The following is a 22,841-nucleotide window of genomic DNA, read 5'->3' on the forward strand; positions in this document are numbered from 1 at the left end:
TAGCGGTTGGGCTCAATCGCAGGAGTAACGCGGCCACGACGAGCAGCGCCTACCGGGAGAGAAAGTGAGCCATATGGTTGGATATATATAATATAATATAATATATATATATATATATATATATATATATATATATATATATATATATATATATATATATATCGTTTGTAAGCAAAAAAGTCTTTGGAAGCACGCTCTCAGGACAATGAAAGAGGTAGGCACCGGTATTCAAGAAGTGCTGTAAAACGGCTTGATCATATATATATGTATTTTTTATATGCTCCAGGATCCCGCACATGAGCGGTGATTATTCATAGATTATGACTATTGATGAATATCCCCTGGATGAGAACAATGTCATACATTCACCCCAGTACAGAGATCTGGGCTTAAATCCATCGTTTTTTGCTTACCATGCCATTCCAGTTTGGACCCAGCCATATGCAAATAAGTCTTGACCCTGCACCCAATGGGAAGAGTCCAGCCCGAAACAAGCATCCTAGGACTGGGTATGCCCAGACGTGGCTCCCTTGCTCACTTTGTCACTGGGTTCAAGCTAGCCTGGCCGATGACGGCTGATTAGCCAGAAACTGGTCCTAGGATGCTTGTTTCCGGTACAGGGAAGACATGGCTTGGCAGTTTGGGCTGGACTGTTCCCATGAGGCACAGGGTCAGACTGATTTGCTTGTGGCCATGTCTGAACTGGGGGGGCGGAGTGAGCTTAAGAATGATGATGTATTAAACCCAGATCAGTTGACTGGGGCTGAGTGCTTGCAATGTTCAACACTCCCTCCATCATCCTCTTTGGTTTTGCTTTGTACCATGGAGTAAGCCACGGTCTACATATTTTGTGAGTGACTCTTTTAGGAAGAAGACCCTCTAGTGAACTTTCAATCCAGGTATTAAATTTACTTTTGGCCGAGAAGGGATTTGGATTGCTAGCTGGCCTTGTGGCTTCCAGTGCTGTTTCCCATTGTTCTATGGGGAGCTTAGCCCAGTAGCTTTCTTTGCTCTTGGCTGCGTTGGAGGAGGGGATGGGACATGTAATGTTCAATGATAAGGGGATCATAAAATGGTCAGACCAAGGTAGCGGAGAAGGTGTTCCTACTGAGAGTTCATCACAGTTACTGAAAATGGGATCAAGAAGGTGCCCCTTGATGGGAGATGGTCCAGATACCATCTGATTTAACTGAAGCACCGACAGATTCGCAATCGCCTCAGATGCTGTTGAAACCATTGTATTGTCTAAGTGCAGGTTAAGATCGCCTAACACTGGGAGGAGCCAAGATGGCCACCGGAGCGGACGTGTAGGCTCCCGGCTCCGCGAACTTTGAGCCCCGCTGTTAATCCTGATTACTATCCTGAGGTCGCGCTGCAGCGGGGTGCCAGTGATTGCGCGCTGCCTTCATTCGTGTTCTTCCGGAGTTTCCACCAGCCCGGTAACCGGAGTTATTCGAGAGGTTCTTTTGTGGCCTCCGCCGCCCTGAAGCCGGGACCTCATCCGCTGCATGTGGCCAGGTCCTAACTGATCAACACCGGCCCTTTGGTCCTGGTCGGAGCCGGCCCATTGAGACATCATGGCTGCTGACTGAGAGCGGGAACGGAATTTCTCGGCTGCAGCGCGCCTGAAGAGCGTTTACGAGACGTAGGCCCCCTGGGAGTATTATTTTATTGAGGAAATCTGGAGGTGAGCGACGTCGACCCCATTTTCGGAGTTTCCCGATTTTGGCGGGCCGCCCCTGAATCTACCCCGGACTTGCATTGATGTGGGGATGGCTGTTACAGAGGGTGATTTCTTCGAGGTATGCCTTGCTGGCGTAGATACCTTGGACTGCTGTCTGCCGGTGCCATCCTCGCCCCCATCTTATTGCTATTCTCCCTCCATGGACACGTTTGATGGTGCCCTGCGTGAGTTGGTCTGCAGTGCCCTGCCTATCGAGGTGAAGTATGATGGGGTATGCGGGTCTTCTCGGAACACGGAGGTGTGGAGTCACCGATCTGTGCTATCCTGTGGCACCATTCTCGCTGCTCTTGGGGACCTACAATGTGTGTGGAGGGATGGTTATCGAGAGCTGGGTGATAAGCTTGATGGCGTTCATCACACTCTGAGGCGGATACGGAGGTCCTGCTCCCAGTGGGATGTCGACTTGCCTTCTCCGGTTCCCGAGGGGGCTACTATGTTTCCGCGCGACTGCGAGGCGGAGCGTATTCTCCATGATGCTGTGGGTGCCCGCGGACGGCCGTCTGTTAGCTCCTGCGACACAGCTGTGTATCTCTCCCACCTGGGGGATGAGACTTCATTGGCGATATCGTCGTTACCACTCCGGACAATGCCTTTTCAACTGTTCGCTCTTTTGACGGCTTCTTCCTTCCAAGCCCCACTTTCCTTGCTCTGGATTGAGTGTCATCGGGCGACCTTGGGGGCGATACTTGTCGAGGAAGATGGCCATATTGGTGACTGGCGGCGTCCATTTTGTGTCTACAGCCCGCTCCGCCGTACGTGGACATTCAGTTCCTTTGTGGTGGATGGGACGGGCTCCCTTCGGGAGCCATGTTTAGGGGGGCTTGCACGAACAGGCCAGGGCTAGGTGTTCCCTTTTCTACTTGCTGGATGCTTGGCTGGCGGAGGATCGAACTGACTTGTTTTAATGTAACATACAGCTGCGCTGTTTTTGCTGTCTCTCCCCATTCGTTACTGTAATTGTTGCTCATCACGGTTGACATGTATTCTTGGGGTGGAGATTGAACCTGAGGCTTGGGAGACCGGGAGCGCATGTGTATGGCCCTCCTCCGATTAATTAATTAATATCGTTTCCTTTTTCTTTTCTGTCTTTCTTTTCTTTGTCTACATTTCGGGTACTCTTTATTGGGCGACAGACGCACTGCTAGGGGGGGGGTAGGCCGTAGCCTCTGCATGTGTGTTGGGTGGGGGGTGAGGAAGGGGGGTTTTCTTTTGTCAGTTTTCTGTTTCTATGGGCCTGATTTTTTTCTTTTCCTTTTTATTCCCTTTCTCTTCTCCTTTTTCTTGGGTCAGTAGGGTTCCTTGATGTGGGGTGAGTACGGACGGGCACGGAATATTCTGATGGTTATTTCTCCTTTCATTACTGTTTAAGTGCTTTTCTTTGCTTATGTTTCCCTGTTCGTTAGATATCCTTTGTGGACATTGCTCACTCTTGCTCTTGGTGATTGTATGGTTACTGATCCTTCTTTGTCCCTACCCTTTTCTGTATGTTGCTTATATAATTTCAAAATTGAACCTTAATTTTCCTGTTTCTCGGCAGTCTGAGGTTTCTGGTGTAATTCTGAATATTTGCTAATTATTCTTATCGTGCTGCCGAGTTGCCGTATCGTTTGTGTAAGTGCTTGGACATGTGTTGAGGCCGGCCAGGTGGTTGTAGGCCCGTAACTGTTTACTGATACTGCACAATAAAGGTTTAAAAAAAAAAAAAAAAAAAAGATTGCCTAACACTGAGTAGTTGGAAGGGAAGCTAGCTAGGTTGGCAACAGTTTTCGGGAGGGCCATGAGGAATTGTCCGACGTCCCCCGGTGGTGGGAATCATCCTGGACTCAGAGCTCAAAATGGACCGCCAGATCAACTCCGTCTTGTCCTCCTGCTTCCAAACCCTCCGCCTCCTATGTAAGACCTTCAAATGGATCCTCCTCGAACACAGAAAGACAGTCACTCACGCCCTGATCACCAGCAGGCTCGGCTACGGCAATACACTCTATGCCACAATAAACAAAAACCTCACCCGCAAGCTACAGAACATCCAAAACACCACCGCAAGACTGGTCATCAACCTGCCAAGACACTGCTACATCTCCCAGCACCTGCTCACACTCCACTGGCTCTCCATTGAAGCTAGAGTCACCTTCAAGATGCTAACCAACACTCACAAGGCCCTCCACGACACCAGACCAGCATCCCTGAACAACCAACTTAAATTCCACGCACCCCAAAGGACCCTACGATCAGCCCAGCTCTCCTACACCGTGGTCCCACGCACCAGAAAACCCAGATCGGGAGGCCGCTCCATCTCCTTTCGCTGGGCCAGAGCCTGGAATGACCTTCGGCTCCACCTCAGACAGATAACATCGCTTGTCATCTTTGCAAGAAACCACAAAACCTGGCTCTTCGACAGACCCCTTCCTTGATGGACTGGAACCAGCGATCCCCCCACCCTCACACCCCCCAGCGCTATGAGACCCTTACGGGTGAGTAGTCGCGCTTAACAAACACCTGATTTGATTTGATTTAATAGTCCCGAGAAGGTAAAGTTGGGTGAGAAACCTATGGAAAAGAAGAAGCTCTCACAGTCCAGTAACGGGTCTGTGGTGAAGCTACATTTAAATAGGTCTTTAAAGATAATGGCTATGCCCCACCCGCCATTCTTACGATTCAGGCGCTGTATGAGGTAACCCAGGAGGGATTGCGTGAGGACTGGGTCGGATTCATTGCTGAGCCAATAAAAAGTCAGGGCGTTCCTCCTCTAGTAGCATAGTTATTGCAGTCGCATGTTTGTGAAATGATCTGCAATTCAGTAGCAGCATCTTTAGAGTGGAATTCCTTTAAGATTGGATCAGGACTTCAGGAGACAGACAAAACTTAAATGTGCAATGGTGACAGCTAGTTTGGGCTTCCGAAAGAGTCTTGGGGCCAGATGTAGGTCGGCAATTACCGGTCGGTAATGGCCGATTTCGGCCGTTACCGACCGGTAATTAATGGAGATGTAGGGGCATTACAATTTACAGAATCTGTATATTTACCGATTCTGTAAATTTACCGATTCTGTAAAATACAGAATCGGTAAATTTACTGAATCGGTAAATACAGATGTAGGTGGCACTGAAAACAGTGCCACAGGCCATTACCGATTCGTTATTTACCATGTAATACTATTACATGGTAAATAACGAATTCCAGTGTACATGCACATCTGTGCATGTACACCTGTGCCATGTGGCACACAGACATGCCCTTAGGGCATGTCTGTGTGCCACATGGCACACAAGCCAGAAACAGGGGTGCAACAGGGTGTCAAAGTGACACCCTGTCCCCCTTGTAAATTCAGTAATTTTACCGATTCGGTAATTACCGAATCGGTATTTGCTATTGAATCTTATGGGCTTCAAGGCCCATAGGAATCAATGGCAAATACTGATTCGGTAATTACCGAATCTTACCGAATCGGTATTTTTACCGATTTTTTTTCCTACATAGCAATTACCGATTAGTAAATACCGAATCGGTAAAATTCGGTATGTACCATTCGGTCATTTGTTATTACCTTCATCTGGGCCTTGGTGTGTAGACAATTACAGTTACCAGTTGCCTTTTCTCTAAGACTCAGAAGGTATTGGGGGTATACGAGTTAGTGGCTGTAGGAGCACGAGCAGGGGTTGTGGTCCCTGGCCCCGGCTGGATGCGGACGGGCGCAGATGAGCTTGCCTTTGTTGCGCCGCCGGCGCACCCGCTGCGCATGTTTGTTGGGTGAAGCCTCTGCCATGGGTTAAAGTAGTTTAAGCAGCTGGGCTGCTTACGTGGGTCTCCGCCTCCCCCCGCCTCCTGCCCGAAGTGCTGGGTAGTTGCTGAATACTCCCTCCACGCAATCGGGAATTCCCATGGTGGACCGGGGAGAAGCGCAGTTTAAAGTGGGGTCAAGGAGTGCAGGTAAGAAGCAATGTGAACAGTTATTAGGCGTAAATCAAAATAGGTCAACTAAATTAACCAAAGATCGCCGTGAGAAGTTAAAAGCATTAGGAAAGGTCTTATTACAGGCGGGCATCCGCTGAGCGAAGCGTCTGGCATGGGTTTAAGTAGTTTAAGCAGCTAGGCTGCTTACGGGGAGTCTCTGCCTCCCCCTGCCTCCTTCCCGGAAGTGCTGGGTAGTTGCGGAATACTCCCTCCACGCAATCGGGAAATCCTGTGGTGGACCGGGGAGCAGCGAGGTTTAAAGCGGGGTCTAGGAGTGCAGGTAAGAAGCAATGTGAACAGTTATTAGGCGTAAATCAAAATAGGTCAACTAAATAAAAACTAAAGTTCACCGTGAGAAGTTAAAAGCATTAAGAAAGGTCTTACTACAGGTGCGTGCCCACGCGTGTAGAGGAAGCCTGGAACCCCTGATCTGCGCAGATGAGCTGCGACCACCGCATCACTTTCGTGAACACCCGAGGGGCGCTGGTAAGGCCAAAGGGAAGCACGGTAAAATGAAAATTCTCGTGGCCTACCATGAACCGTAGGTAACGCCGGTGGGCCAGCAGGACTGGGATGTGAAAATAGGCATCCTGCAAGTCAGACGCTACCATCCAGGCTCCAGGGTCGAGGGCAGACAGGACCTGAGCTAGCATCAACATTTTTAACTTCTTCTTCCAGAGGAAGCGGTTGACGTTCCTGAGATCCAAGATAAGAAGCGAGCCTTAGGTCCTTTTTGGGCACCAGAAAGTAGTGGAAGTCACAACCACAACCTACTTCTGGGGCAGGAATTCGCTTGATGGCTCCCTTGGCCAAGAGTGCCATAATTTCCTGTTGGAGAAGGGCCAGATGATCCACCGACATGCAGTGGTACTGAGGTGGCATGGCTGGGGGGTAGTCTCGAAGTGGAGGGAGTAGCCCCATTGGACTATTTGCAAAAACCCACCTGTCCGACGTGATGGTGCACCATTGGGGGAGGTGATTGCGAATACTGCCGCCACTGGCAATTGGTGGCCCTGGAAGGTCAGACTAGGAGGGTTTGGAGGCTGCTACAGAGGGGGCGGTGGTGGACTGGCTCACTCGCTGGCCCCAAGAACCACGATGGAGGTTCCCACATTCCCGGCCGCGCAGGGGCTGTAGCCCTGGGTGGAAAGTGGTGGGACACCGCTTCCGTAGCCATGAAAGGGGAGAAAAGCAGACTGCCCTGGGTGAGTGGTGGAGAGGCCCTAGCCCGTGAGACCATGAAGCACTCATGTGCGCTGTCTCCGCTGTCGCCGAACAGGCGAAGGCCATCAAAGGGCATGTCCATAAGGGTAGCTTGGACATTCCCAGAAAAGCCAGTCGATCTCAGCAAGGCTTAGCATCGAAGAGCTTCTGACGTGGATATCGTCCTGCCCAGCAAGTCGGCGGTATCCAGTCCACAGCGAAAGGTAAACTTTGCCCCATCTCTCCCCTCAGCAACTGCACAGGAGAATACGGCCCGGGACTCCTCCAGGCGCCGGGGCAGCACTTGCTCCACCATATCCCACATTGAGTGGGTGTGATGGCCCAACAGACATGCAGTGTTTACCGACCACAGTCCCAAGCTGGAGGAAGAAAACATTTTTTTCCCAAGATGGGCCAGCTTTTTGGATTACCTATCAGGTGGTACGTTAGAGAACATGCCTTTGGATGTGGAGGCTTAGACCACCAAGCTCTCAGAGGTGGGGTGTTGGGAAAGGGAAGTGGGGTCGCCCGGAGCCTGGCGTTGTGCAAAAATCCTATCCACAGGAGCCCCTGTGTTGGGCCTCGACCAGGCTCCCAAAGGGAGGTCAGTGAGGGCTTCATTAAACGGTAGCAGGGGCTCCAAAGAGCTCGCTGGTGGTTGAAGCAACTCTGTCAGGAGGTTAGTACTGACTGCCACTGTAGGGAGGTCGAGGTTGAGAGCCTCGGCTGCCCTACTCAACACCACGGCGTAAGACACTCCCTCCTCTGTGGCCACGGTAGGAGGAGACAACATGAAAAGGTCTGGTGAGGTATCCAGAGCACTGGCTTCCCCCAGTTCCTCTCTCCAGTTCGGTTTGTAACCTAGCTTGTCAGTCAAAGGGTCTCCAGACCCCTCCCAGTCCTCCTCACCCTGCCCTGGCTGCCAATCTGGTCTCAAAGAGCCAGGGTAGAACAGGGGCACAAAAGTACCCATATCTGGCGTCTGTCGACACCGGTCCGGCTCTGTGTCTACATCAGGGTGGAGGCCGGGGTGGACGCCCGTTGGGGACACAATCAGTGATGGCTGCGGACCTGGTGCCGGTGGAATTGGCTCTGGTGGAGGTGTAATCAGGTTGACCGGCGCCAATCCAGATCCAGGCCTGGATCCAAGGGCCCTGCGGTCCCGGGGCCAAAGTCGCCAACGTCGAAGGCCCAGGGCCACCAGCCGAGCCCGCGAGCCCGAAGGCATGCCAGCGGAGTCGGGCTGCCCAAAGATGGTATGCATCGCTTCGTAAAATGTACGAAGCTGGGTAGGGGTCGCTCCGGATCCCGGGAAGGGAGGACAAACTTGGAGTCGAACCTTGGGGCTCCACACTCGGAGCCTCGAGAGGGGCACCACCCACATCCCTCGTTGGGTCAGCTGACCGAAGGGGATTAGTCGAAGAGCGACGGTGCTTATTTGACTTCTTCTTGTGCTTCGACTTATCTGAGGAGTACAGAGACTTGGAAGAAGACTGGTGGTGGTGGCTCCGCGACCGGTCCATTGACCTCCCACGTGACTGGGACCTCAAATGGCTTGGAGCTGACTTCCGGGAGAAGCTTTCGGGACCGCTCCCGCAAAGACTTTGGATTCATGGTCCGGCAGTCGGAGCACGACTTGGGGTGGTGGTCGCGCTCCTAGCAAAAAAGTTTCATACGCTGCGGATCTGTTACCGACATCAGCCGGCTGCAGGAGCTGCAATCCTTTGAACCGGGCATCCCTGACGTGCACCAGGAGTCGAAGACTCAAAATCAACGTCGACAAAAGTCGGCAAAAAGTCAGTCAAAAAGTGACTGGAGGTACCGCTCTCTCCAGATCTGTGCTGGCTGGCGCGGAAAAAGAAATAGCTGACGTCAGCGCGCGAGGGCGGCATCTAAGTAACTACAGTAAAGTCATTCCGGCGACCACGACACCAACGACAAACGCGGAGCCGACTACCGCCACCTTTCGACGTTCAGGGGTACATCTGACGAAAAACTTTCCGGATCCAGTCTGATGCCATGGGGTAATCAGACTAAGGTAAGGAATCTATAACTAACTGTTTCTTTCAGATAATCAGTTCAAGAAGATGTGGTGACAACAGGTAGCTCTTACCGTTGTCACCCACTTTGCACACAACTTGTTGAAAGGAGTAATGAAGCTATGTAAAGGCTCAGCTGAACAACAGTATAACCTAAAGGAAGAAACAGAATTATTAATTTCTTCTAGAGTGGATGGACATGCGTTTTATTAGAAAATGTATGTAATTTCGGCATTTTGTGGCATACACATGTGATGCGGATGCTTCATGTATCTTTGCCGTCTTCATTCCCACATGATATTAATCATTGGCATATCCTATATATAAACATTTATTGTGTGTATTTGGTGACTGAAGGTTAAAAATGTATTAGTTTAATGAATCCTCTGGTGCCTAAGTCAATTGATGTGTATACTGAAGCTATGGTTTACTCCTATTCCAAATTTCAATGTAAATAGTAAGGAGTCATTAACTGGCCATGCACTCTCACCATGTCTGTGCCCAGGTCAATGCAGAGGATGGTGATGACACCAAGTGGTAGTGGGATGTTGATAACGATGAAGAGGAGGAAGGGTGTAATCTCTGGGATGTTACTGGTCAGTGTGTAGGCGATGGACTTTTTCAGGTTATCAAAGATCAGTCGACCTAAAGAGGGAAAAACAACATTTTAATGCTTGAAGACAGTGTTGTATCTTAATCCCCAATCACACTCTACTAACATTAAAGAGAATGGACTCCCTTTAGTGTTGAACAAGGTAGGACAACTTGTCATTGTGTATCCCTAGTAGGTTATCAATAGAAAGTATGGCACATCATGACCATGACAGAACCATCCAGCAATAACCTGATCTGCAGGGTACTTATGGTGTTCATAAAACTTGTCACAATCCTTGTGTCCCCTAGAAACTCACCTTCTTCCACACCAGTCACAATGGAGGCGAAGTTGTCATCCAAAAGGATCATGTCAGCTGCTTGTTTGGACACATCCGAACCAGCAATGCCCATTGCAATACCAATGTCCGCTTTTTTCAAGGCTGGGGAATCGTTCACACCATCACCAGTTACAGCTACGATAGCTCCCTGAAACACATTAATATTGGAATATGAGGATTTCACCATTTGGCTAACAAAAGGAAAATTTCCCTTTCATATTGGGCTAGAATATTGAATATTGACTACTAATGTCTTACCCCTTTTATTTTAGAATACATCTGTGCCTTCTGAGTCATTCCTTGGGCATCGACTCATCCTCATACTAGATACGATTTAGAGATGCGCAAAAAAAAACACTTGAAATATAGTCCTAGGGTAGCTATCGATGCCACACAAGATTATTATTATAGCGTTTAAAACTCATTTATCTTTGGACTTGTAAATATTTGCATGTTGAAAGTGTTGCAGATTACCTACCCAGTTCTAAAAAACTTTCCAAAACCCGGAAATGATAGCTTTGAATAGTGTTATCAAGCCCCAGGGCAGGGAGTTTTCAAGTCCAGACCAGTTATCAAGTCTGCTTTGCTTTCACCTATAAACTGTTGTAAAACAGTATCTGAGTATAGCCCTACTGAGAACATTCTTGGATATGTTTCTTTTATGCATCTGCATACAGAGGCCAGCAGACAGCTTCCACCATGTACCTGCCGCTGGCATCCCTCCACGATGAACAGCTTCTGTTGGGGAGAGGTCCTGGCGAACACAAGCTCAGTGTGGTTTCGCAGGATATCGTCAAGGGTTTCCGGGCTCATATCCTTCAGGCTTGTGCCATGCACCACACTGGCCTTTGCATCTCTGAAAAGAGACAAGGAAATATTGTGTATATCAATAAATGGCCAGAAGAGAGACTCAGCTCTGAATTTGTTCATGCTAGAGATCCATAGGTAAAAAGGATGTTAAAGGTATGGAAGGGCTGTTAGAAATATATCTAAAAAAAGAATTACTAGAGGGTTGTTTTTATGCATTGTAAGAAACCTTATACATATGATCATATAACAATTAGGCGTGGTTGATAAATTCTGCTCCACTGGCACTCCGCGTTACACTTGTAACACTGAGTTCCAGCCAAACTCCACCAACCGCCACGTGGCAGGGTTTTTCTTATGCCCTGCTCACCAACAGTAAGTGTGCGAGCGAGAATTGGCATCCCATAGCGCGATTTCCGGGCGCTAGGAGGACACCCGGTGATATTTTCTCAACATGGATGTCTGCAAGTGGATGCAACCATTCGTGGTGAGAAAGCTGCAGCTCGAGTAGAAAATCTAGTTGAGTAGCAGCGCCCTTCTGGCATGCTGTGTGATGTCGTTTGCGCTGATTTTACAGTGCAGAACAATCTCCCAGGGCTAAAAATCAGCTCTATATGCCTATTTGTGTCCGTTCGCGGCAGTCCATGAAATCCCATTGAGTTTTCATGTAACTCAATGGAATTGTACTATGTGAAACTCAGCGAGTTCCGCCCACCCCTAATAATGTTATCACACAAGGTCACTGTTCAAACATATTTAGGCTAAAGACATCAACTAAAAACCAGAATATAACTTTATTTTACAAATGCCCACAATTTTGTCAAATCAATCAATCATTTGTAAAGCGCACTACATACCCGCGAGGGTCTCAAGGCGCTGGGGGGTAAGGGGGCGCTACTGATCGAACAGCCAGGTCTTGAGTACCCTCCTGAAGGTCAGCAGGTCTTGGGTCTGTCGTGGGCTCAATGGGAGGGTGTTCCATGTCTTGGCGGCAAGGTGGGAGAAGGATCTCCCACCGGTGGTTGTTCTTCGGATGCACGGGACGGTGGCGAGTGAGAGGTCGGCGAAGCATAGCTGGCGTTTGGGATGTAGAAGGAGAGCCGTCTGTTGAGGTAGGTGGGCCGGTCTTGTGAAGTGCCTTGTGTGCGTGGGTGAGGTGCTTGAACGGTATCCTCTTGTTGACGGGGAGTGCAGGTTTCTCAGGTGGGGGGGTGATGTGGCCGTGGCATGGTACGTCGAGGATCAGTCGTTTTGGATGCGTTGTAGTCGTTTGATGAGCTTGGTTGGGGCTCCCGCATAGAGGGCGTTTCCGTAGTTGAGTCTGCTGCTGACGAGGGCCTGGGTGACTGTCTTTCTTGTATCTGTCGTGATCCATCTGTAGATCTTGCGGAGCATGCGGAGGGTGTTGAAGCAGGAGGAGGAGACAGCGTTGACTTGCTTGCTCATTGAGAGCGTTGAGTCAAGGGTGATTCCCAGGTTGCGTGCGTGGTTGGTGGGTGTCGGGGCTGCCCCTAGTGCCGTCGGCCACCAAATGATATGCTTATTATATTTTGATCAATTAGCAACTGTATGTGTAACATCTTTTCCTCTTAAGTATTAGTCTGAGCTGCATCGCGTATCATGCACACTTCATTTGTAAAGCGCAGCTACTCACCCTTCTGGATCTCAAGGCGCTGGGGGGGCTACTGATCCATCTGGGTATAGAGGTTCAGTCAAATAGCCAGGAATTGAGGTCCTTCCTGAACCAGGTCAATGACCTGGATTGCGGGAAGTGGAGGTGCATGGTGTTCCAGGTCTTGGTGGCGAGGTAGGAGAAGGATTTTCCTCTGGTTCTGGTCTTGTGGATCCTTGAGACGGAGGCCAGGGCGAGTTGGGCGGATCAAAGTTGTCTGGCTAGTGTGAGGAATCTCTGACAAAATTTCGATTTCACTAAAATCGACCTACACAAACATCGTGTCCTAAATATAGATTACAATTACATCGACATCCTATACTTATTTATAAATTTACTAAAACATCGATCTCACTATATCGATATACAAAAATCTCGAGTAAACTAATTTCGATCCCACTTATATCGAAATACAAAATATCGACAGTCATTAATATACATACCACAATACAAAAACATCGATTACCAAAATATAGACATCAATAATATCGACATTACCTAAATATCGACTTTTCTAAATCATTCTTACAGTTTATAGAAACATTATACACATTAAATAAATTAACATTATACTATTAAATAACTATATATCTAAAAAAAAAAAATATTACATTACTAAATCTATGGTAACAATCAAATATTACATTTGTTATATATACACATATTTATTTTATATTATAAATGTTTTAAAGCTATACTATTTAATTATATTATATTTAAAATACTTACTAATACACAAACTCTCTAAACAAACATTTCGAAATCAGCAAATTAAACTATTAAAATTAAAAAAATTCAAACTAACCAATAGGAACTGTTTTCTATGCTTCTAACCAATCACAAACTAACACTAATTAAACATACCCTATAAAAAGAGCTACAATTAAGACTCAAAAACCAGCAGAAATTATTCAGCTTCAAAGAGAAATGCACTTATTTCTACTACTCTAAATATTCCTCTCATACGAATATACTACAAATCAACTAAAAGTAAGTAATGTTATGTTTCAGTATAAAAAGTTACATTATTTGCAACCTGCCGTTCATTCTAAATATCTAAAACTGCTTTTCTATCTATCTCTACATATATCCTAAACAGATTCAAGGTTAACAAACAGATGAACATTTTCGAGAAAAGTACAACAACAAATTTGAAAAGTAAGTTTATTAAATTACCTTTTTAAACACTAAATAAATGCCAAATCAATAGTAAAACATGTTATAACTAACTCATAAATTCCTACTTAAATGTCTAATTTTAGTTTTTTATTAAACACAGTTTTCAAAGACTTACAATGTGAAATGCTTGTTTAAAAAATTGTTACTTCTATTATAAAAACTAAACTAAAGTTTCATCATACCATTACTTTTTTCCACAGATACCTTTACTAATTAAAGCTGCAACATAACAACAAACATTCTACCATCAACAACTAAAAATTAAAAATAGGTAAGCATCAAAAACATGCCCAAGTACTAATAATTGTATTTTAAACACTCACAATGTTAATATTTAACTGTTTGTATATTTAAAACAGGTTTTTCTTTAAATGATATATACATACGAATAAATGTTGCAAACGTTTTCATAATAAAACATTGTACCTTAGCAAATGAGTTATAAAAATACACATATAAACATTCACTAAAATATTCTTCATTTTCTTTCAACAGACCACTACAATCTATTAAAGCATCAATCAACAAAAAGATCTCCTTTGAAAATATACTACTTTGGAATAGGTAATTACCCACAAATGTTACATATTTATTTTTTTTCCCTTCTAATAAAATGACTATTTCTAATAATATTTAATACACCTTTTCTAGATTTAAGAAACCAACAATGACAGAAGATGCAAAATTTATCTCATCTCAGAAAGGGAAATATTTGTTATGCTATATGGGGTATACTTATACTCAGGAAAAACAAAAAGACCTTAAAGTTAACCGGAAATGTACTAAGTATTATTCCAACAAATGCTATGGTCGTGCAACAACCAGAGAAACAAGTGTGATTAATACTACTGAACATAACCATCCACCTAACATCTCTGAAATAGAGGTTAGATCTACTCTAGACAATATTAAGGAATTAAGCAAAACCTCTGGCTTACCAACTAGTGTAATACTTAAGGAATTAATACCTAGAGTACCTAGAGAGGCAAGAGGTCAGTTACCAACTATAGCTGCTATAAAAAGAACTATTGCTAGAACCAAAAAATCTAGTAGACCAACAATAGCAACACCAAAAACTTTTGAAGAGGTCATAATTCCACCCGAGCTTAGCATAACTCATAATGATGAACCTTTTATCTTCTACGACAACAACAACAAAGATAAAAGGATAATAATGTTTGCAACAAACACCAACCTCAAAAAATTAACCGATAGTCAAACATGGATGATGGATGGCACTTTTAGCATATGCCCTAAACCATTCTATCAATTATATACTATACATGGCCAATTCCACAATACCTGCATACCATTCATCTATTGTTTGTTACCAAACAAACAAACTTCTACATACACTGAAATATTAAACAAAATCAAAGAAGAAACAAGAGACTTCTTTCCCCTAAAAATTATAATTGACTTTGAACAAGCAAAGATAAATTCTATCCTTAAAATATATCCACACACATCCATACAAGGATGTTACTTCCATTTTAACCAATGTACATGGAGAAATTTGCAAAAATTAACACTTAGGTGTCGATTCCGATCCGGTAAAATGCGCTCCGAATGGTCGTACGGAGAGTTTTGTCCCCGTACGAATCGTATCCGTAGACGTCCCGTACGTACGATGAAGTACGATCCGTACTAGGTGCCGAACTCCGTACGAGTCGTACAGGACTCCGTACGACTCAAATCTCCATACGAATCTCACTCGGAACCCGCTGTACGCGACATCGCGGCATGTTTTTACGACCCAGCAAGTACGATTCGTGTTGGGTACGCGCCGTACGACCCTTTTCCTACGGGAGCCGAAAACAGTCGTAAACGCAGAGTTCGCGCCGAAACAGGTACGGAACGCCCCCCCCGGGTACGGCACGTACCCCCCATGATCGCAGGGGTACGCGGCATACCCCTCTGGTCATGCGGGGTACGTGCCGTACACCCAGCGTACATGGGGTACGCACCGTACCCCATGTACAGTGGGTGTACGGCACGTACCCCATGTACGCTGGGTGTACGGCACGTACCCCGCATGACCAGAGGGGTACGCCGCGTACCCCTGCGATCATGGGGGGTACGCGCCGTACGGTGTGTAGGTGATCGTGCGCTTTTCCGTACGAATCGACGTGTACCGTACGAATCACGTACGGGTCGGCCGATCGGGATCGGAATCGTCCGGTCGTACGGCGTCTGTACGAGTCGTACGGAAACGGCTCCGGATACGATTCGTACGCCGGATTATTTTACCGGATCGGAATCGACCCCTTAGTGTTGAATATGCCAACAATATTACCTTTGCATACCAAATAAAACACCTCATTGCCCTAGCATACGTGCCAATAACCGATGTGGCTGAACACTATAATCTTTTAATAGAAAGTCCTTTCTATACACAAAATGAACAAAAATTGTCTCCACTTTTGGATTATTTTGAGAATACCTGGGTGGGGAGACTACACCGGTCAGGCCACAGACGACAGCCTAAATTCCTAATTCCTTGGTGGAATGTATATCTACCAACCCTAAATCAAGAGGCCAAAACAAACAACGCAGTGGAGGGTTGGCTAAATGCCTTTCTATCTTCAACTGGGCGAACAACTCCTACACTACACAAGCTACTAACAGCAATACAAAAACAACAAAGTTTCCAAGAGTTAAGAATGGAGCAATCCGTTCTACAATTAAAACCCAAACTATCAAGACAAACAGCCCAAATGTACCAATATTTACAACAAGTACAACTTTACCCCACAACAAGAGGACTAGAATACTTAAAAATGATAGCCAAAACACTAAACTGAAAATAATAACTCACAAAAAATCTGAACATTTAAAAAAGCCTTAAATGTAACGAAACCATCTTATTCACAAATTATAAGATATTATTTTTTTCTAAAAATTATAAATATATAATAATTTTTAGACAAATAAAATATCTAACTCACCATTTTTTTTTAATTGAACATTTCCCAACACACAACATTTAATAACATAAATGCATTTACCTTTTCACAACAATGTAATTAGCAAATCCAATGGTCCATTACAATCCATGCTGTAATAAATCCACAGCATATAAAAAAAAAGTGGCCCAATACAATGCTAAAATACTACTGTTCGAAATACATCTGAAATCCCAATAATTCGATAACTCTGATTCCCGAAAAAGGCTCTAGAATTTAAGAAACGCTCCAGAAACACAAATAAATCAACGAGGTCTAAAACACATAGCAGTTACAACAACGGAAATGCACTTATTTTAAAAAAAAACGTAACAACTCGGAAACGGAAATGGCTGTTTCCAAAAACGTACAAGAGAAAAAAAATAATACCCACCTACATAAAACTTAGAATAATACAATATTAATAACTAGAACATACATATATGTCACAAAAAAATCATAAAAAGCCACAAACACAATAACTCCAAGGCCGTTACGGAGAATACGCTAAGAAAATGTAAAAACATTAATAACGAACTACATACGAAGTTAACCCTAACCTAGTATTCCACAAACAACAAATAACAAAGTACTACCTTCAAAATTCCCTTAAATTAGTTAAAATATAACAAATAGAAATCTTACCTTCTCAGACGTGAAGTAGCTTCCAACCACGAGCTTGAATCTTCCAAAATGACCCAAAAAGACTAAGAGCGGTTACAAAATAAAACTCCCAAATGATATTATTATCCAAATAACAGTTAAATAAATGTCAACTTAATTTGTTTTAGTAATAGAAATTTGTTAAAACTGTATAATTATTTTTGCTGTATTTATCCCATGTATTATTAATTTTTCTACAAAAATATTAATTTGATATTATTTTTTTATTATTACATTAATTATTAATATATTTTAATATTTAATGTTATAATTAAACAAACAATATTGTGTTTAAATTATTGAAAATAAAAAGTGTTATTTTTCATTACTTATATACAAATTGTGACTAATATGTTTAATATATTAATATTAATATAATAAAAATTAATATGAATACATTAAAAATATATAACAGATATTATAATTTAACATGTTTGTAAAATATACATTGTATGATATGAACTATAAATATTATCTATGTTGTTAATTTCAAATATAGCTACATATATAACATATATTGAAGTTCACATGTATATGTAAAAAAAATATTACTATATCATTTATTAACAATTGTGATGTATTGTAATTTCTCTTAAAATGTATATACTCTATATAGTATAATGTTCAATGTTTTCTTTTTTACTATATAATTTACATATACCACAAATGTAAATTACTGCAAAGATATCGAAATTAAAAAGAATTTGGTGCCAAATTAGATATATTATTTTGTTTAAAGTGTATAAAATAATTTTGTATACATGTATTATTTGCTTTAATTACTATATGAACAAATAAAGAAAAAATGTGTTTAAAACTGTGTCATTTTTATCTACTACCCATTATTAAATAATTATTACCAATATATACATTTTTAAAAATATTTACAATATATATTTATTTTTATTATTATTTTACATATATAATGAACTATTACTATCAATTTACTATTCACACATAAATATACAATTTATTAAATTCGATACTGGATACTTAACATTAAACATTTACTTTTCCAAATCCAAAATACATTTTTTTTTTATTAATAATAAACACTTAAACTATTACATTAACTATTGTAACTCAAATATACATTTAATTAGGGTAGTTGCTGTACACTGAACCTATTTAATTTACTATCCCAACTCCAATCTACATTTAATTAGGATATATGCTGGACACTCAACCTATGTCTGAAACCTAAAAATACCCCTGTACCCCAAAACCCAAACCTAGCCCTGAAACCTAAAAATACCCCTGTACCCCAAAACCCAAACCTAGCCCTGAAACCTAAAAATACCTCTCTACCCCAAAACCCAAACCTAGCCCTGAAACCTAAAAATACCCCTGTACCCCAAAACCCAAACCTAGCCCTAAAACCTAAAAATACCCCTCTACCCCAAAACCCAAACCTAGCCCTGAAACCTAAAAATACCCCTCTACCCCAAAACCGAAACCTAGCCCTGAAACCTAAAAATACCTCTCTACCCCAAAACCGAAACCTAGCCCTGAAACCTAAAAATACCCCTGTACCCCAAAACCCAAACCTAGCCCTGAAACCTAAAAATACCCCTGTACCCCAAAACCCAAACCTAAAAATACCTCTCTACCCCAAAACCCAAACCTAGCCCTGAAACCTAAAAATACCCCTGTACCCCAAAACCCAAACCTAGCCCTGAAACCTAAAAATACCCCTGTACCCCAAAACACAAACCTAGCCCTGAAACCTAAAGATACCCCTGTACCCCAAAACCCAAACCTAGCCCTGAAAACTAAAAATACCCCTCTACCCCAAAACCCAAACCTAGCCCTGAAACCTAAAAATACCCCTCTACCCCCAAACCCAAACCTAGCCCTGAAACCTAAAAATACCCCTGTACCCCAAACCCCAAACCTAGCCCTGAAACCTAAAAATACCCCTCTACCCCAAAACCCAAACCTAGCCCTGAAACCTAAAGATACCCCTGTACCCCAAAACCCAAATTAAATAAATGTCTTATTTTTATTTTTATTTTTCTAATTTCAAATTTCATATTTAAAATTTAAAATTTCATATTTAAAATTTAAAATTTCGAAATCTATTTTATATAAATTTATTTGGTAAAATAAATTATTTTTATTTATATTTTTCATACACTCCCCACCCTTATCCCCTATAAACCCAACATCCCGCTGGTAAAATTTGTATAATTTTACTAATTTCAAATTTGAGATTTAAAATGTAAAATTTCAGATTTCAAATTTAAAATTTCGAAATCTATTTTATATAAATGTATTTGCTAAAATAAATTTTTTTATTTATATTTTTCATACACTCCCCAACCTTATCCCCTATAAACCCAACATCCCGCTGCTAAACATTTTAAAATTTTTCTAATTTCAAATTTCAGATTTAAAATTTTTAATTTCAGATTTCAAAAAAAAAATTCGACATCTATTTTATATAAATGTATTTGATAAAATAAATATTTTTATTTATGTTTTTCATACACTCCCCACCCTTATCCCCTATAAACCCAACATCCCGCTGCTAAAATTTTATATATTTTCTATTTTCATATTTCTAATTTCTAATATTTATTTTCGCATTCTAATTTCTCTAAAATATTTTTTAACATTTATATTTTTAATATTTATATTTTTAATACACTCCCCACCCTTATCCCCTATAAACCCAACATCCCGCTCCTAAAATTTATAATACTTTATATAAATAATTTATATTATAACTAAATATTATAGCAAATTTATATAACATTTTTTATTAATAATATATTAGAAACATATATGTAAAAATGTCGATATTTTGACATTTCGACATTATATATGTCGATATTTCTATCATCGACATTACTTATCTCGATATTATTGAATATACATTCAAATCGATATTTTACACAACGATATTTAGTACATCGATATTTCTTACCTTCGATGTTTCTGACTCGATATTAATGCAAATTGACATTGTTGACTCGATATTTTGACTGTGCACTAGTGTGAGGAAAGTGAGGTGGGGGGTTAGATATTCTGGTCCTACCTCATTGAGAACCTTTTATGTGTGTGTGAGGAGCTTGAAGGTGATTCTCTTGATGATTGGGAGCCAGTGGAGCTGTCGGAGGTGTTGTGACATGTGGCTGTGGCGGGGGATGTCGAGGACCAGTCTGGCTGCAGCATTTTGGACATTTTGTAGTTTCCGGAGCTATTTCTGGGGGACCCCGGCGTAGAGTGTGTTGCCGTAGTCAAGTCTAGTGGTGATGAATGAGTGACTGACCGTTTTTTTTGTGGATTCTGTGGGGAGCCACCTGAAAGTTTTTTTCGAAGCAAGCGGAGCATGTGGGAACAGGATGAGGCTACTGTGTTGATTTGGCTGTTCATTGAGAGCGAGGAGTCCGGTATGATGTTGAGGTTGCGTATGTGGTCCGTAGGGGTGGGAGGGCTCCAAGTGTGGTGAGCCACCAGGAGTCATCCCAGGCTGAGGCGACTGGTCCCGGGACGAGTACTTCGGTCTTGTCCGAGTTGAGCTTGAGGCAGCTGTGTTCAAGTTAGTGACGGCCTTCATTCTGTTGTGAAAGTAGATTCTGGTGGCTGTGGGTTTGTTGGTGAGAGAGCTGATCAACTGGGTGTTGTCAACATAGGAGACAATGCTGAGTCTGTGGCTTCTGATGATGGCTGTGAGGGGAGATATGTAGATGTTGAAGAGGGTGGGTCTCAGGGAGGAGCCCTGGGGTACTCCACACCTGATCTCTGTAGGCTCTAAGAGGAACGGGGGTAGTCTGACTTGTGGTGTTCAGCCAGTCAGGAAGAAGAGGATCCAGTCCAGTGCCTTGGCGTTGTGGGGTTTCAGGATAAGGTGCGGTGGGAGATGGTGTTGAAGGCGGCCGAGAGGTCCAGTAGGATGAGGACTTTGGTTTCACCCCAGTCGAGGAAGGAGTGGACGTCATTGTTGGCGGTGAGGAATGTGGTCTCAGTGCTGTGGTTAATTTAACATTCATGCATGTTAATGCTATTCCCGTGCGTGTGTGTGTTTGGATGCACTGCTCACAGCGGATGCTCTGCGTAAGGGCTGGATCCTGCCCCAAAATTCCACTTTATGTACTATACAGATGACACAAATGACATTAATCATTAATTGAATATGGCTCTAAAAGAATGATAATTACTTTGCCTGATACTATATTAGTACTTTGCCATACAGTGATTGTCTTGCAAATATCAGTACAAATGATTCCTTTCATGTAAATATTGTAATATACATTTTATTTTGCACTACAATACCACATTAGGGCCACATGGGTGTATAAATAGCGCAAAAAAAGAAAGGACTCACCAACCGTGAATATATATATATATAGATCTATATATATATATATATATATATATATATAGATATATATATATATAAAGAAAAGTCCTTCCTGCCGAAAAGACTAAAGGACACAGCGGGGGTACCAGGTAACCATTTATTTATCGCAGATTTTAGGCATAATGCATTTCGGCGTTTTGTCGTGCCATCCTCAGATGCCTTTCCTGCTTGGGTTACACTCCCTCCCTCTTTGAAATGTCATGTGGTGCTCCAAGTGGTTGGAGTATTCCAGGCCCTGCCTTTATTGCCTGCAGCTGTGGTCCGATGCTGACATGACTCAGTCTCCCAGCATGCATTGCAGCTGCAGTTCAAAACGAGGAGTAGCGCTTCAATGCGCCCTGTTGAGCCTTAACAGAAGAGGGAGAAGGCTAATTTGAGCCACGAGATTCCCGGTAATAGATATGCAAATGGCCACCTCGGGTCCCCAACGCCTTAACCCCTGGAGCAGTTCCAAACTGGGTTGTGATGATGTGATTCCGTGATCCAGCGTCCCCGTGCAGTCACGGACTGCATACTGCAGCGGCCCTTGTCTGTCGTGCTCACGAGGTGGGCCAACAAACTACCAATCCCTTGGTGTATCCTGCCACATTGCCTTTACTTATTGCTCGCCACTTGCGAGACGGGTCCTCTTTTTGCACGCGCTATGGCTCAGCTCGTGGAATTTATGAAAGAAAAGTCCTTCCTGCCGAAAAGACCAAAGGACACAGCGGGGGTACCAGGTAACCATTTATTTATCTCAGATTTTAGGCATAATGCATTTCGGCATTTGGATGTGCCTTCCTCAGATGCCTTTCCTGCCTTGGGTTACATTTGCTCCCTCTTTGAAATGTCATGCAGTGCTTCAAGTGGTTGGAGTATTCCAGGCCCAGCCTTTATTGCCTGCAGCTGTGGTCCGATGCTGACAGGACTCAGTCTCCCAGCATGCATTGCAGCTGCAGTCCAAAATGCGGAGTAGACTTAACAGAATAAGGTTATAACATATCTATAGACACATGACTAGGGATGGGTGGGTATAACTCATGGAGTTTCACTTTGCAAAATTCCATGGAGTTACAAAAAAACTCAGCGAGGTTCCGTGGAGTTTGCAAGTGAGTGGAATCGGCATGTTGCGCTGATTTTTATTGCCCCCACGAGGAGCTCCTCCCCCCCACGAGGATGATGGCGGCAGTAGCTAGCGGGTCGGCGGTTCCTGCCCTATGTGATCTACTATGAGCTTCTGTGCAGTTTGAGGCGGCGATCCGGATCCTCGAGCCCTCGTAAAATCCATCCGGTCTTCAGTTTATACTTCTTGCCTGCCTGGAGAAAAAGCCCTTTTGCACCCCAGTCGGAGGACGGAGAGC

The 22,841-nt window shown here is 43.4% G+C and overlaps 1 protein-coding gene across 8 annotated transcripts in view; it reads right to left on the bottom strand.

Moving 5' to 3' along the window:
• The window catches only part of LOC144772352 (sodium/potassium-transporting ATPase subunit alpha-1-like), a 3,188,308-nt gene that overhangs the window by 498,367 nt on the left and 2,667,100 nt on the right, over nucleotides 1-22,841 (bottom strand). For all 8 annotated transcript variants that reach the window (XM_078656610.1, XM_078656616.1, XM_078656614.1 and 5 more), the window contains 3 exons: nucleotides 10,575-10,725; nucleotides 9,849-10,017; nucleotides 9,428-9,582 (listed from right to left, as the gene is read on the bottom strand). In XM_078656610.1, the coding sequence (XP_078512736.1) occupies nucleotides 9,428-9,582; nucleotides 9,849-10,017; nucleotides 10,575-10,725 (475 nt within the window). The remainder of the gene's footprint in view (nucleotides 1-9,427; nucleotides 9,583-9,848; nucleotides 10,018-10,574; nucleotides 10,726-22,841) is intronic.

This window comes from Lissotriton helveticus, chromosome 8, assembly GCF_964261635.1.
Source record: "Lissotriton helveticus chromosome 8, aLisHel1.1, whole genome shotgun sequence".
In the NCBI taxonomy this organism is placed as follows: domain Eukaryota; kingdom Metazoa; phylum Chordata; class Amphibia; order Caudata; family Salamandridae; genus Lissotriton; species Lissotriton helveticus.